Below are 14,898 nucleotides of genomic sequence, written 5' to 3'. Positions count from 1 at the left end.
TCTATATCACAGCAACTTCAGAAAATCATTTCTTTTGTATCTTGTATGACTGAGCCACGAGTTCAGCAGATTATCTTCCCACTTTATCCTGTTGCTTTTTTTTTTTTTTTTTTTAATAAGGATCTACAGGGTCCTTATGTAGATCAGACTCGTAGTGATCTGCCTGTGTTCAGCCTCCCAAGAGCTGGGATTACAGGTGGGCGCCACTACGCCCAGTCTAATTGCTCTCTCAATTTGCAGGTAGGCCAGGGACTGAACCCTGGCCACTGTGCTCTGCCCAAGCAGGTGCTTGTGCCAGCCCCCCCACCTTTTTTTAAATTTATGTATTTGGTACAAGGTCTTACTATGCAGCTTGGACTTGTTATCCTCTTGTTTTCAGCCTTCCCAGCACTGGGATTACAGGCACGTGCCACCATGCCTGGTCTCAGTGGCTGGTTTAATTCTCCCCAGGGGCAGGGCCAGTGCAGCATATGGTGTCGGGTATCGAACCCCTGCTCCCTGTACTTGCCTAAGCAGGCACTTAGTCACCTGAGCTATCTCAGTAGGCCTTATCTTGTTTCTTTGTTCTTGAGGCCACATTTACACTGTGCTTCCAAATCAAGCTGCCTCTGCTAGAGGACTGTGAGTTACATTTGCACTGCTTTTGATTAAGTAAATAATTTCAATAACAGAGACAGAACTCCAAAGAGCTTTTTACCCTTCAATTTGTTGGAAGGAAGGTTTAGGTATCTGTTCACTAAAATTTTTATAGGGATTTATTTGCCTATCTACATTTGTACTCTGAAGCAAGCAAAAGTACTGTTAGGAATTAGGGTGCAGGAACATCATGGAAGGTGTGAGTTAGGGAGAGTGGCTCTGCCATCTGCAGCTGGGCGGCCCTCTGCTCCCTGCCCAGTGGCCACCCAGCCACTGGCAATGCAGATCCAGCCCGGCCTCCCTTGTCTCCCCGCAGGGCTTCTTGGGGACCGAGAGGGTGAAGACCTCTCAGATTGCTGTGGCTCTGACCGCGTGAGTCCTTAACGTCTTCTCCACGCATGAGCCCAGTAGGGTTGGGCAGCTAATGAAGGTGGCAGTACCAATGGGCAGCACATGGTGCTCAGCGCAATGTGCTATGAGACTTTTGGTGATTTTAGCAGAGCAGAGATTGGAGGTGGAATTTGCTCTCTGTGATCTATTGTGTAAGACCCAAGACCTATGTTCTGAGCTTCATGTTTATTTAGAGTGTAAACGATGATACTAACAAAGTGAAATGGCCTGGCTCTGGTAACTTCTGGTAAAAAGAAAAAGCAAGAAAGCAAAGAAAAAAAAATGATGTCTTAACATAAATTGAAGGGCAGATGTACCCACAGCCAAGTAATTCTATCATTCTTCAGATGGTTTTTTGTGACATCATAAACCACAAAACCAACTTTATGTCACTAAAATTTCAGCATGGAATTACTTCTTTAATAGACTTATAATTTTGGTACATTTTAATGCATAATTTTAAGAAATCTTGAGCACAGCAATTTTTAGTCCTCAACTGTTCTTTATACCAATGTTCATGAAGCTCCCACTAAGGCTACTCTGTCACCACATGCATTCCACACTTCAGTTTCTTACTTCTTGCTTTCCTAGGGTTTATCACATTATTTTCCACCCCAACAGCAGGTATAAGTATCAAATTATTTTAGGGTAGCTGGGGACACTGGGGACAAAACACCTATTTTTCTCTCTCTCTTTTACACTTGACCCACTATAGCCATTTTCTATTTTGTTTTCAATGTTTTGACATTTAAAAAATGGGGAGATGGCTCAGTAGAATAAGCACTTCCCTGGCAAGCACAAGGGCCTGAGTTTAATCCCTGGTTCTGCCAAAAAATAAATAAATAAATAAAAATTTAAAAAATAAGTAAAAGATCTGAGAGCGGAAGGAAATAAAGAGTAATTTCTGCCCATGAGGACTGGTCATCTGTGATTACTAGGACAGCACACGGGGCCAGTTTCACATGAAGCAACTATGGACAGTTACCATGGTCCTGCGCAGCCCCTTCCAGAGTGGTCATTCTGTCACAATTCTCATAGAATCAAGGTGTACATACATACACACACACACACACACACACTCACACACAGTAACTGTGAAGTAATGGAGATGTTAGTTTGATGGTAGTAACTAGTTTACAGTGTATACAGTTATCAAACTGTCACAATGTATACTATACTTGCCAGTGACCAGCATACTCAGTAAAACTGGCAAAGAAAAGAAGTAGTGAAACATGTACAAAATCCTCACAGTGAAAGAAATTGTTAGCTACTACAAACAGGTACTAATAAAAGCTCTGAAAAAGCATTATGTTGTACACAATGTATATGAATTTGTCATTTAAAAATAAAGCATGTTCCAAACCCCCCCCCAAAAAAGAAAGCTAAATAAATGTAGACTGCATAAAAATGGGACAAATGAAGGTAGACTATTGGCAAATTTGTTTGCTTTCTGTAAATTGGTGATTTTTGAGACTTGAAACCCTGAAACTCAAGATTATCTCCAAATTAATTGGAGACATAAGATACATTTTATGGCACAGCATAGCAGAATGTTAATATAATTTTGTGCTATGGTTGGCCTAAGCAAAATATCTCCAGCTTGCTCAGGCTAGTAGAGTTTGTCCCTCCTCCATTTAGGAAGTCAGGTATTGGCGGTGACCGGAAAGAAGCAGCCATGCACAAAATGTGAAGATTTTGTCTTGGCCTCTTTTCTAGCTGAAAAGAGCAGAATGGACCCTTTATTGCCTCCCCTAATAACTGGTGGGAATAACAAGAAATCGCCGTGTGCTCCCTCTCAGGAGGAATCAGCTGGCTGAACACTGGCCATGGTGCCCCACAGGGCCTGCCTGGTGTCGGGCCTGGAGGGTGCTCTCCGGCCTCCCAAGGAGGCTTCCCCCTTGTGGCTCTGCAGCTCTGCGGGGCCAGCAGTCTGATAGCCTGCTGCCCTGTGCTCACTTATCTCTGCAAAATGACTCAGCCGTGGACTCGAATCACCCTGTTTGGTTTAATCGAACATGTAATTGAGGGATATTATATTAGCAATTACATATAGCCAAGAAAGCTCTGGTTATTCAACTAAATATACAGTTTTATAAATTCATTTTTATACAAATGTGGCTCTGACATCCAGATCATTTAAATGAAGCAGAGGCCTCCCACAGCTGTCCTTCTTTAAACTTTGAACAATGCTCTTAGAAGTCATGCCTGGTAAGATCCAGCTCTGCTGTACTGATTTAGGAGTAGAGCAGTTTACCTTTGCGGCACTTTGTTTGCATGTGCTTGTCTCCTAAACTGAGGGAAGCCAGTGTCACCTCCCACCTTCAGAGGTGAACTGATTTGCCACTTGCGACCCATGACTTGTAAGTAGCATCCCTTAAATTGTGTATGCTTGTGTTTGGTCATTGGCCTCCTCTGTGTGTGTGTGTGTGTGTGTGTGTGTGTGTGTGTGTTTCAGATCCAACATTCTCAAAAGGCTTTTTGTGTTTGGTTTAGTGCCAGCACTTCGAACATCGCCAGGATAGAAGAAATGGAGAGGCTGCTGAAACAGGCTCATGCAGAAAAGACCCGACTGCTGGAATCCAGGGTAAGCTCAGTGCCTTCCTGACACAGGACTGCGGCCCTGGCTGGGCAGCGAGGAGCCCACAGTTGTGCTCCACCCCTCCTGCAAAAGCTTCCCAAGTGTTGTGATCCTGAAGTAGTCCCTCGGCCTCACTCAGCCTGCTTTGTTGTTTGAAAAGTAATTTCTATAGCTTTTTACTGTGCTGCAGTTCCCCACAACTTGAAAGAATGCACAGGGTACGCAGGCAGCGCCGGCGCAGGCTGAGATGGATGTCCGCACTGTTTCCCCATTTTGGCCAAGGAAGTGGGAAGAATGTGCCTTCATGCTTTCCCCCTTCTCAGCCTTGTGAGCTGCACCACTGTGAAGCTAAAACCCCACGTTGTTGTGACTGTATTACATGCTGTAGCCGAACTTCCTTAGGAATCCCCCCAATGCCTCTGCATCCGCTCCTGAAGGAACCTCCTTTCCTTCCCCGACTTCCTCGTGTGCTTCCTCCATGACCTTCAGCCAGGCAGCTGCAGGCAGGAACAGGAATTGGGAGGCTGGTGGCCTTCAGCTGGAGGACAGCAGACCGAGAGAAGGCCAAGCCTCGTGGCCAGGGTTGAGTGGCAGCTTGTCGAGCTGTTATTAAAAATGCAGGAGTTGCGACCTTTGATATAAAATGACTGAATGTAATCACAAACTGGATTTCATAAAACCGATTTCATTTTATTTTATTTATTTATTGCTGTGAAGGAGCTCAAATTTGCACATGCTAGGCAAGAGCTCAACCACTACTGAGCTGCCTCCCAGCCCAAGACCAATATTTGTTATTTAAATGTAATGATTGTATATTGCGTTTAATGAGTTTGGAAGCTTTGCCAGAGGTGATTATGGGTTGTGTTAGTCTAGGGTATATATTTTCAGAGACTAGACTACAAACCAAAAATTAGTGAGGATTCTGTTTTTGTTAATAGTTGGAACCATTTTTAGTATGACCAGCACATCTTAATCTCTTCTGCACAATGATATTTAGGAACGGGAAATGGAAGCCAAAAGACGAGCTCTGGAAGAAGAAAAACGACGCCGAGAAGTCCTGGAAAAACGTCTGCAGGAAGAAACTAGCCAGAGGCAGAAGTTAATAGAAAAGGAAGTAAAAATAAGGGAGAAACAAAGGGCACAGGTTGGTTGATCGAGCTAACTGCATGCGTATCGGTTGCCCTCTGGTGGTCATTCTGTAAGAGCCAGTCTGAGGGTGACTTCCTTGGCCTTGTGCTGGTGTTTGCTGGAACAGTTAAGGAAAATTTTGTTCATGTGCAAAGCATGTGAATTGATTTCCCAGTTCCTAGGGAACTACAGACCAGATTTCATCTCTTCTCGGGAGGCACATCCCGGTGGTAGAGGCACATTTTCTTCTACCACTTCTCTGTAGTACCTTGGAAAGGAGAATGGTTTCTGATTAGTTTTGAAAAACACCATTGGGTTGGCTGCTGAAAACAGGTACAAGGGCTCGAGAAAAACCTTAAGTGAAGGAATGAAAGATTCTACTAAGCCACCTTTCAGGAATAAGTAGGTCAAGCCTGGACAATTCTACCAGCCCAGTTTCTTGGTGGCGGTATTTTCTTTTCTTTTCTGGCCACTACATTGTCGTGTGTGTCCCCTTTGCTATAATCCACAGCATATGTGCACAAGGTTACTGAGCGCAGGCAAAATTCAAGAAAGCCACACATTTTGTTTAACTTCCTGTCTTGCGCATTCAGTGTTTGCAGTCTCGATTTGGTCCCTATAGCTGCTTAAATTATATGCATTTTCAGAGGATAAGATGAAATTTTACTAACTACTGCATAAATTAAAGCTTGAATTCACTTTATTAAAACTGGTCATTTATCTGGTAGATTCAAAGCCACAAGTTGTGCATTGTCCCTTCCTCTTTTCAGTCACTGGTGGTCTGATGGTACAGCAGTGAGCGCCTAGCATGTGCCATCTGTCTATAGTGAGGTATCACAGAATCAAAGGTGAAATATGGATAAGTAGAAAGTAAAACTGTTCCTTTTCTTTTGTCCTTTTGAGGCAGGGTCTTGCTATGCAGCTCAGGCTGGCCTGGAGCTCACTTTGTAGCCCAGGCTAGTCTCAAATTTGCAACGATCCTCCTGCCTCACTTTTCAGGCCTGGCTGGGATTCCAGGCGTGCACCACCACGCCTGGCAACTTTTCCATTTTATTGCATCATGCCTAACTTTTGCAAATTGATTCCCAGTTAAAACCATCTAGGCCTATTTAGTATCCAAAGCCAAACCAAGAATCACGAGTCTATTTTAATCCTGATTACAAGTTTTACCTCCAAGTATATGATTAGATCATTTTCCCCAGGCAAAGGGGTGGGGTTATTTAATAAGATAAAACACCATTTTAGAACTATTCTCCAAGGTTATATATGCTTCCTGGATTAGATGAATGTTGGCCTTAGCCATGCGTAAGGTGAAAGACATCTAAATATAACTCCAGCTTCTAGGTTTGGGCATTTCATTGTATTAGATCCAGCTTCAACTCCACTTCTAACTTTATTTGGCTACATTTTTTAAAACATATATTCTTGCCTTCAGTTCCTGATAGAGAGTACATAAGCTGGGGATCTTTGGGGATTGTGCTTACCAAATAGTGTTAGCTTATCATACTGTGTCTGGGTTTACTCAGTGAGAACTGTTGCTATGTTGTCATGGAGGAAGCTTCCGAAAACCTTACGGCGCAACCCTCAGCTGCAGGGAACTGTCCAGATAAGCTTACCCCCCACCTGCCCTCCATGTGCAAAGCACTAAGTATCTCTTTTAAGTTAAAATGAATGACATTTTACTATTTGCTCATCTCCCGTCTCAAGGAATACAATCTAGTGTCCTGAGTTTATCGGTCCTCTCCCATATTACAGCATCCTACTCAAAATACTATCTACTTTTTTGATATCCAGTTGGGTAAGCGCTTTTTTATTGTGAGCAGCCACAAATACATGGCCATTTTATTTAATTTTGGTAAGGGAACTTGTATTTAAGACCTTGTGCTTGCCAGGCAGGCGCCGTACTGCTGAATGATATCCACATCTTACATAGCCATTTTAAAACTTAAACTTTACATTTAGTTCCAGTTTCTAAACATCTGTAACTTGAAATGAAGCAAATAATCAACTGTGGGTGGCTGGACTTTGCAATTTTTCAGGCTCGTCCTCTGACGCGCTATCTGCCTGTGCGGAAGGAGGACTTTGATTTACGGAGCCACGTGGAGACTGCTGGCCACAATATTGACACCTGTTATCACGTATCAATCACAGAGAAGACTTGCCGAGGGTTCCTCATCAAAATGGGTGGAAAAATTAAAACTTGGAAAAAACGCTGGTTTGTTTTTGATCGGAATAAGCGAACATTTTCTTATTATGCAGGTGGGTGATAAAAAAGTGTTATATATTCAAATCTGTTACAGAGCAAAGCCAAGTGAGATTAAGTATAAATAGATAGTGTGGTAAATAATAAAACTAATAGCAATATTAGGTTTGTAGGTGTACATTATTTTATAATCATATCATGTAGTTCAATATGATAGGAATTTTCTTTTTACAATTAAAATGCTACTTTAACAAGTATGGACTAGTCTCTAGTTCTGAAATTTTTTCTTTTATTTATTCATTTGGTACAAGGTCTTGCTACACAGCTCAGACTCCTAGTGATCCTCCGGTCTCAGCCTCCCCAGCACTTGGATTACAAGCATGCACCATCATGCTTGGTTTTGATGGCAGGCTCAGTGTGGAGCTGACACAGCATATGTTACAGGGGATCGAACTCAGGTCCTTTCACCTGCCAGGCAGGCACTTAAGTCACTGAAATGTCTCCCCAGCCCCTGAAGTAAACATTAATGAAATTTATTTTTAACATTAAAATATATCCCTTTAAATCACAAGGCTATAGAAAAGGGTTTTGTTATTTATTTATTTGGGACTTGCGGGTTAGCTCAGTTGTTTAAGGGGCCTGCTTGGGCAAACTTAGGCGCAGGGGACCGCGGTTCGATCCCTAGCTACGCATGCTGCATCGGGTCCACCCTTAAAGCAGTCTGAGCTAGTCAAAAAAAAAAAAAAAAAAAAAAAAAAAAATCCTTTATTCATCTATAAATCCTATTTAAGTTACGTTCCATAAAGCCATACAACTAGCTGACATTCCTAGCTTACAGTCCTTCATCCCTTCATCAAGAGAGTCCATTAAAAAATGTACACACACATCAGAAAAAAAAAAAACTTGAATATTTTCCTACTAAATTTAGTGAGACATCATGAGATTAATATCAGTTTCCTTTGACCTCTGGGATTACAAGAGGTGCTCAAGGTGGTGGCCATGAGCCTCCAGACATTTCTTTGTCCAGCAAACTGCTGCTTGGGTAACCTCAGTCATGGCGATGGCTGCACGTGAATTTTCAGTTTCTTCTCTAAGGGCTGGCAGTGTAGTGGGTTTTTCTACAATACAGCATCCTCTAGGGTCTCCCATATGAGGGTAACATCATCCACTGAAAATAATCATAGTAATGTTTTCTTTTCCTGAAGTGTGCACACAGTAGTTTGGCAGACTCTGTAATTTACCAATTAGCATAATCTTTTAAGCACAGAGTAAAGTTAACCAGTAAACTAATGAACAAGTAAGTATAAAATATCTGAAACATTTTTGGATTCCTAAGGGCTGAATTACAAGAAACACTTCCTACTAAATCATAGAATACAAGAATATATTAGTGCAGCTGGCATACTTCTAAGAAGCTCTTGCTTCCTCTGGGAGTGTATGAAGGATAGATCCACTCTTAGCTCAGCTGTCTCCCCAGCTTGGGAAGAGGAGTGGTGTCTAGCAGGGATTATGCTTCAGGGCTGTGGGGCCAGCATTTGAACATCATGATAAATGCAATGAATATAAGATAAGAGTCCAATCAATTTACCTGTGCCATGAGGTCAGTTAATACCAATGAGAAAAAGGAGGATGAGAAATCTGGATGCCCATGGAGTAAGCACATGCTGCCAGGGAGCCACAGAGTTAGGGAAGAAATGAGCAGGGGAATGCCTCCTTTCCACAGGGGCTTTGGTAGGTAACTTGCACATAGGCAGAAGTAAGTAGCAGAAGCAGATGGCCTGTTTGTTACAGGTCCTTGCTGTTCCTCTCTAGGGCTTTCTCATTTGGACTTTCATGAAAAAAAAGATGCCTCATTAATAAATCTAATTTGTGTCTGCTAGGTGCACTTTTTGGTTGTTTTGAGACAGTTTCTCACTATGTAGTACAGGCTGGCCTTGAACTCACTTATGTGGCCCAGGCTGGCCTTGAACTCATGTCAATCCTCCTGCCTCAGCCTCCCCAGTGCTGAGATTACAGGTGTGCACCACCATGCCCAGCTGCTAAGAGCATTTTTAAAGAATTGGACAAAATAGCTTCCCTCCTCCATGCTGCTCTTCTCTGTGAGCCCCACTGGCCAGGGCCTATTTGGCACTCTGATCACTTTCTCCAAACCCATCCTTCTGAGCCATGTAAATGTATGTTTCCTGTTAAGAATTTTGGTGACTAGTCTTTGATTTTTGAAAGTACCAAAACCCTTTTCATCATAGGAAAGATTATTCAGAACCTTCAAACAAAGCAGATGAATTTATAGCTTGTCAACTTTTGTATCTGATGCAACTGAGTAGTGAGACCTAGTTAGCCAGGTGTTGCCATGGGGCCCTGTTTATCACCGTTTCCCTTCAGCTTAGCTGCCCCCTTCCCTACCCAGAACTCCCTAGAAGGCCACAATCACATGCAGATCAGTCCTGTCATCTAGATGGCAGCTCCGTATGGATGTGGTCCTGTAGGAGCCTCATCAGCTTCTCAGAGAGGGGCATGGCTGCTCTGTGTGTGTGTGTGTGTGTGTGTGTGTGTGTGTGTGTCCTTTCAGCAAAGGACTGCTGAAAGCTAAAGGCTCGGGCCACTCTGTTGCTCATAGCCCCAGCCTCTGTCCTTAGCCTCCTGTCTGTTAATCTGGAGCTTTAGGAGCATCTCTAAACAGAGTTAAGGCACAGGATACATGTCTGAAAATTAAGTGGCTTATGCTGCCCAGAGACACGGTGACTGATAGCATTATTTCATTCTTGTCCGGCAGCATGGTTGGTCCTCTTAGTTTACAGTGTGGGCCTACGTTCTTCAGTGTGCACTCTCATGGATAAAATGCCCTTAAAATGTTTCATTCCCTAATTTTCTATCTGCTTGAAACACTGTCAAGACTTACTTTCATTTCCAGATTTAATTTTATATGTGCTCTGAGGAATTAGTGTCATCCCTTTGATTATTGCAGGATCCTTTTCAGAAAATGTTTGAGACATGCAGTGACCTTCTCTTTCATTAAAACTAGTGGAAACCCACCAAAGGTGCTGTAATTAAAACAGTATTTTCCAAGCAAGAGCAAAACAAAGACCTTTGGCCCTTGGTCAGATAATGTAGAGAGATGCTAGATGAAGTGCACCTAAACATATTGTTTATATTCTGTGGAACTTTTCTGGGACATTATGTTTCACACTTGCTTTTTATCACTACTGGGGAAAAGGAACATTCACTCTGTAAAAAAATAAAAAGCAAATCTGTGTAATGCTAGTCAATACATTTCTCATGACAGTTCTGCTTTCTCCCATTGTGAAGCCTGAAACACTCTAATTTTTCTCTCATTTGTTATAACAGGCCTAGCTGTCACTTCAATGGCTATACAGACTTCATTGTGGCTGTTCTGTAATTAAATCAGTCCCCTCTTAAACTCAAGTATATCTTTTGTAGCTGTATGCCATAAAAAACACACAGATCCTTGTGCATTTGCATACGCAGCAGTAGATCTTATACAGTAAGGTGGGGAAGTGGAATTGCTGAGCAAGAGGATTTTTGCATTTGTTAAATTTTGTCTATTCTACTAATTGCTTTCCAAAAGAGGCTTTGTCATTTGTGTCACCACCTCAGGGATAGGGTAGAATCTTTCTCCTTGCCTCTTCATATACACTTTTAAATGTGTTGTTCACATGCATTATGATTCCTGCAGTTTTAATAATAAAATATTTCATGAATTCAGTACATCAGAATGGTGCTGTTGATTTGGTTAGTGTCTTATGGTAAATCTGATGAAATATTTAGAAACAGGTTAGAAGGTGCTGCACTAAAATAGTACTGTAGGTTGGGGAGATAGCTTAGTGGTCTAAGTGCCTTCCTGGCAAGCACAAGGACCCGGGTTCAATCCCCAATACCACATGCTTTGCTGGACCTGGAGGCCCAGGCATGCTGTGCTGGCCACTGAGCCAGGGTGTGGTAGTGCACGTCTGTAATCCCAGAGCTGGGGGAGGCTGAGACAGGAGAATCACTACAAGTCTGAGCGGCATAGTGAGACCTTGTACTAAATAAATAAAAGATTTTTAAAAATTTAAAAGATAGTATTGTCATGAAGCTTTGTTGATAAAGGGAAAAAGTGAAGCATGCTGAACAAATTTGATGGGAAAGAAAGGTAAGTAGACTATCCTAAGTTACATTTAAATATTTAAAACATTTTAAAATTTCATTACCACTATTATGCACATTAATATTTCCATTACAAAGAGAGTCTTGAAGAATGTGGCAAAATATTTTATATGGGTGGCAGTAATGTTTCTAATTCATGTGCTAGTGTGACAGTCATTAGTTCTGGATTGTCTTTTGCCTGCTAATTTGCTTAAGAGTCTCAGACAAAGTGGTTTGGTCTCTTTGATTTGGGTGTGGGAATTTCATAGTTTTCTGTTTTGTTTGTTTGAATATAGGACAGGGCTAATGTACTACCCTAGGTTATCTGAATTAATCTTAGATAATTTAAATACTACATAAATACTTTCATGATAATAATTAGTATAAAATTATAATTTTCCTGTCCCTCAATGGTGATAAAGTATTTAATGATGCTCATCTATCTTTGCAGACAAGCATGAAGCGAAGTTAAAAGGAGTAATATACTTTCAAGCCATTGAAGAAGTATATTATGATCACCTCAAGAATGCTAATAAGGTAAACACTGGTTTGTTAAATTCTTACAATTTGAATGCATACTTAAGGTAGGAAAAAGGTACTTTTGAACTTTAGATTTGCCATTCTCAAGTAAAGATAGATATGATCAGAGTGCTGGAAAAGTTAACAGTGAAATAGGTAGGGCAGCTCACTCTTTCTGGGGAGAAGCCATCAGGCAGGGAATATTCTGGATGCACTGGTTTGGGAGACCTTGAAGAGTGACTACAAGCATTGTGGATGGGAGCTACTATATAGTTGTGAGGGAATCTTAGTTTAGTAGGATCTGAACAGGGCACACTGTAACTATTGCTATTTCAAGTAGCCCTTGTCAGATAGGTACTATGCTTTCCACATTAGCCAGTAACAATTAGTGAGCTCTGCTGAGGTTTCCTGTGGTAGAAAGGCTGGACACATGGTCATTCCTTTTTTTTTTTTTTTTCGGAATCAGGGATTGAACTCAGGCCTTTGTGCTTCGAAGGCAAGTGCTTATTCTACTGAGCTATCTCCCCAGCCAACATGATTATTCCTAACAAGGGCACAGGGGTGGGGTTATAACTGAGCAAATGCAGTGCCTACAGAAATTTCTGTCAGTGGAAACTTTTCAAAAGGAAGAAACTTTAACATATGTCTGTTATTTCATGCTCTGATTTTAATTTATTTTCCTGTGTTGAATTTCAGAGCCCTAATCCGTTGCTCACCTTTAGTGTCAAGACACATGACAGAATCTATTACATGGTGGCCCCATCACCGGAAGCCATGCGGATCTGGATGGATGTTATAGTTACTGGGGCAGAAGGTTACACTCACTTCTTGTTGTAGTGAATTGAAGCAATAGTCCACTTCAGGGCAGACTGCAATAATCTCTTACAATAATGAAGCCATATTCAATCCCAGATGGAAAGACCCAGCAAACCCATGCCCCAACTGTATGCACTCAGAACTCCTTTCATAATGAGAAGCTGTTTGTAGAAAGAAAGAAAGAAGGAAGAGAATTTTAATTTGAAGCTTGATCATAAATGGTAAAAGAATTGAAGCTCCTACAAGAAACACTATTTTGAAAAAAATCACTAAAAGAACATTTCTTAAAAATCATTTTTTACCAGTTGGCTTTGGTGAAATAAACCAGTTTACAAAATGTCTGTATATGTGTACTTGCAAATATGGAATTACTGTAGCACCCAAATTGTTGGCATTGACACTATGGTAATCAACGGACTTTTCTTTTTTTAAAAGTATAATTTTACAAAGATAAGCAAATAAAGACTTGGAGAGGAATATGCTTTAGGAGTTTTACCTTTAGGAGTACTTTTTAAGTACTCCACCAACACCAAAGATTTCACATGACTTCTGTTTGGTAGTAGCTTAAAGTAGTTTAGAGAAATAGTGATCCTTTATATTTTAAAACAGTATTTTGATGCCACCAGGTACCAGGAAATTGAATTCTTCACAATAAACTACTGTGCATATATAGCAAAACACTTTTTGTAAGAGAAAAAAGAAAAACCTGTATTTTAGAAAAAAGCCATCTCAGCCAAACTACACATCACATTGGGCAATTTTAAATAAAGAGAATATTTGATGTGAAGAGCTTGTTTGTGCATGATGTCTCCCTTCTCACTGCTGAGAATGAAGGCAATAGCTAATTTCCTTTAGATTGGCTCATCTGTCTTTGCTATAGAGCAGACCTATCAGTTATACCCTCACATGATATAGCTGTGAAATCATCGTTCTGTTTTCACCAAAGAACACAACAGTTAAAATAGCTATATGCAGAGATGATATAAAGGCAAAATTCAACTTAACTTTTTTTTGTATTTTTAATGTCTTATAATTAGACTTGTTTTTAAATTAATTTTTGTGAATGAAATGACTTCAGGCAAATCTTCTATGTATTTTCAAATGTCACTTACCCTTTTTTTGTGTTTTGTGTGTTTGCAAGTATGAATGTACTCTCTCCTAAAACATGGTAAATGACTAGAGGCATAAAATAATGACTTTATTTACAAGGTTAAATGATTAAAAGTGTGTCTAAAATTTTGTCAGGCCTGACTAGGTACAATTTTTTAATGTCTGAAATATATTTTGTATTCATGTATACATGTTGCCAATAAAATTTGCAACTGGATGACACAAGATCTTACTTGAACAATGAAGAACAAAAATCATGATTGTAAAAGATCTTTTTAAAAATCGGATTTTGCAGAGATCACCCTTAAACACTGTAATGATCTCAGAAAATGAAATGCAGTAGTTAAAAGTTTGCTGGTTAAAAATAGTTTTCTGTACTGTGCTTTCTCCATAGGATCGTAAGGGTATTCTAATCAACTTGCATGTTGTAAGCCTTTTAAATATGTGTTAAACATATTGAATTTGGATTAAAATATTGACCTGATTTCACATGCTAAAGTAAACTCTGATTTGGAAATACCTCCTATGACTTGATGCAAGATTGACTAATCAGCAAAGTCAACTGTAGAATTCTGAGGTTGTGTTGTGACAGTATGACTTGTGGCTTATAAAATGGAGTAATTAGAAATATTTAGGGTCACATACTTATTGCTTAAAAGATGTGAACCTGAAAACCTTTTTTTTTGCTCTGAAAACAGTCATGACTAGGGATTTTGGCTATTGCCTCTTATCTGATGGAGAAAACATGCAAATGTGAAGTGACCCTCAGAGGTTCTACTTTGTGGGGACCTCATTTGTTTCCCTGAACCAAGACAGATTCTGAAAGAGAAACCGCTCTCAGTAATAGGTCCTTTCAGCCCTAGGTTAATGGAAGCAACAGACAATCATGCACAGAGGGGCCGGAGAGATGACTCAGTGGAATAAGCGCTTCCTTGCCAAGTGCAAGAGCCCAAGTTCAATCCCCAGTTCTGAAAAAAAGAGAGAGAGAAAAAAAAAAGCACAGAATGCAAACAAATCAGTCTATTTCAAGCCCATCACTAGTTGGCACTAGCTTCTTCATTTGCCATGAGCCACAACCATTCCTGATTTGTTTGACTGGTAAGAAAAGATGAAGAAAATGATCCATCTGCTAGTTGTGTGCGTGTGCGTGTGTTTTTTGTGTAGGTGGGTGTTGCTTTTCCCATAATAACAAGTAACTAGATTTTTCATTTATTGCACATAAAATGTAAGAAGACCTACAAAAATAAAGAGAAAGCAAAGGAGGGATGACTAAAAATATTCTCACTTTTCCAAAACTAAAAGAAGTGTTATATTAAGATGCAGGGTATTTTGAGGATATTAACTGGGTATGATTTTGTAATTCAGTCAGTCTCTT

The 14,898-nt window shown here is 40.5% G+C and overlaps 1 protein-coding gene across 15 annotated transcripts in view; it reads left to right on the top strand.

The window, feature by feature from the left end:
• Phldb2 (pleckstrin homology like domain family B member 2) overlaps positions 1-14,012 on the top strand; it is a 132,954-nt gene extending 118,942 nt beyond the window's left edge. For all 15 annotated transcript variants that reach the window (XM_004624704.3, XM_023702053.1, XM_023702061.1 and 12 more), the window contains 5 exons: positions 3,520-3,610; positions 4,602-4,748; positions 6,772-6,991; positions 11,530-11,615; positions 12,294-14,012. In XM_004624704.3, coding sequence (XP_004624761.2) covers positions 3,520-3,610; positions 4,602-4,748; positions 6,772-6,991; positions 11,530-11,615; positions 12,294-12,434 — 685 coding nt within the window. In that variant the 3' untranslated portion in view covers positions 12,435-14,012. The remainder of the gene's footprint in view (positions 1-3,519; positions 3,611-4,601; positions 4,749-6,771; positions 6,992-11,529; positions 11,616-12,293) is intronic.
• Positions 14,013-14,898: the final 886 nt, after the last annotated feature.

This window comes from Octodon degus, unplaced genomic scaffold (genome assembly GCF_000260255.1).
Source record: "Octodon degus isolate 3935 unplaced genomic scaffold, OctDeg1.0 scaffold00007, whole genome shotgun sequence".
NCBI lineage: Eukaryota > Metazoa > Chordata > Mammalia > Rodentia > Octodontidae > Octodon > Octodon degus.
The sequence above is the reverse complement of the archived record's forward strand: the minus strand, read 5'-3'. Positions and strand labels throughout refer to the sequence as shown.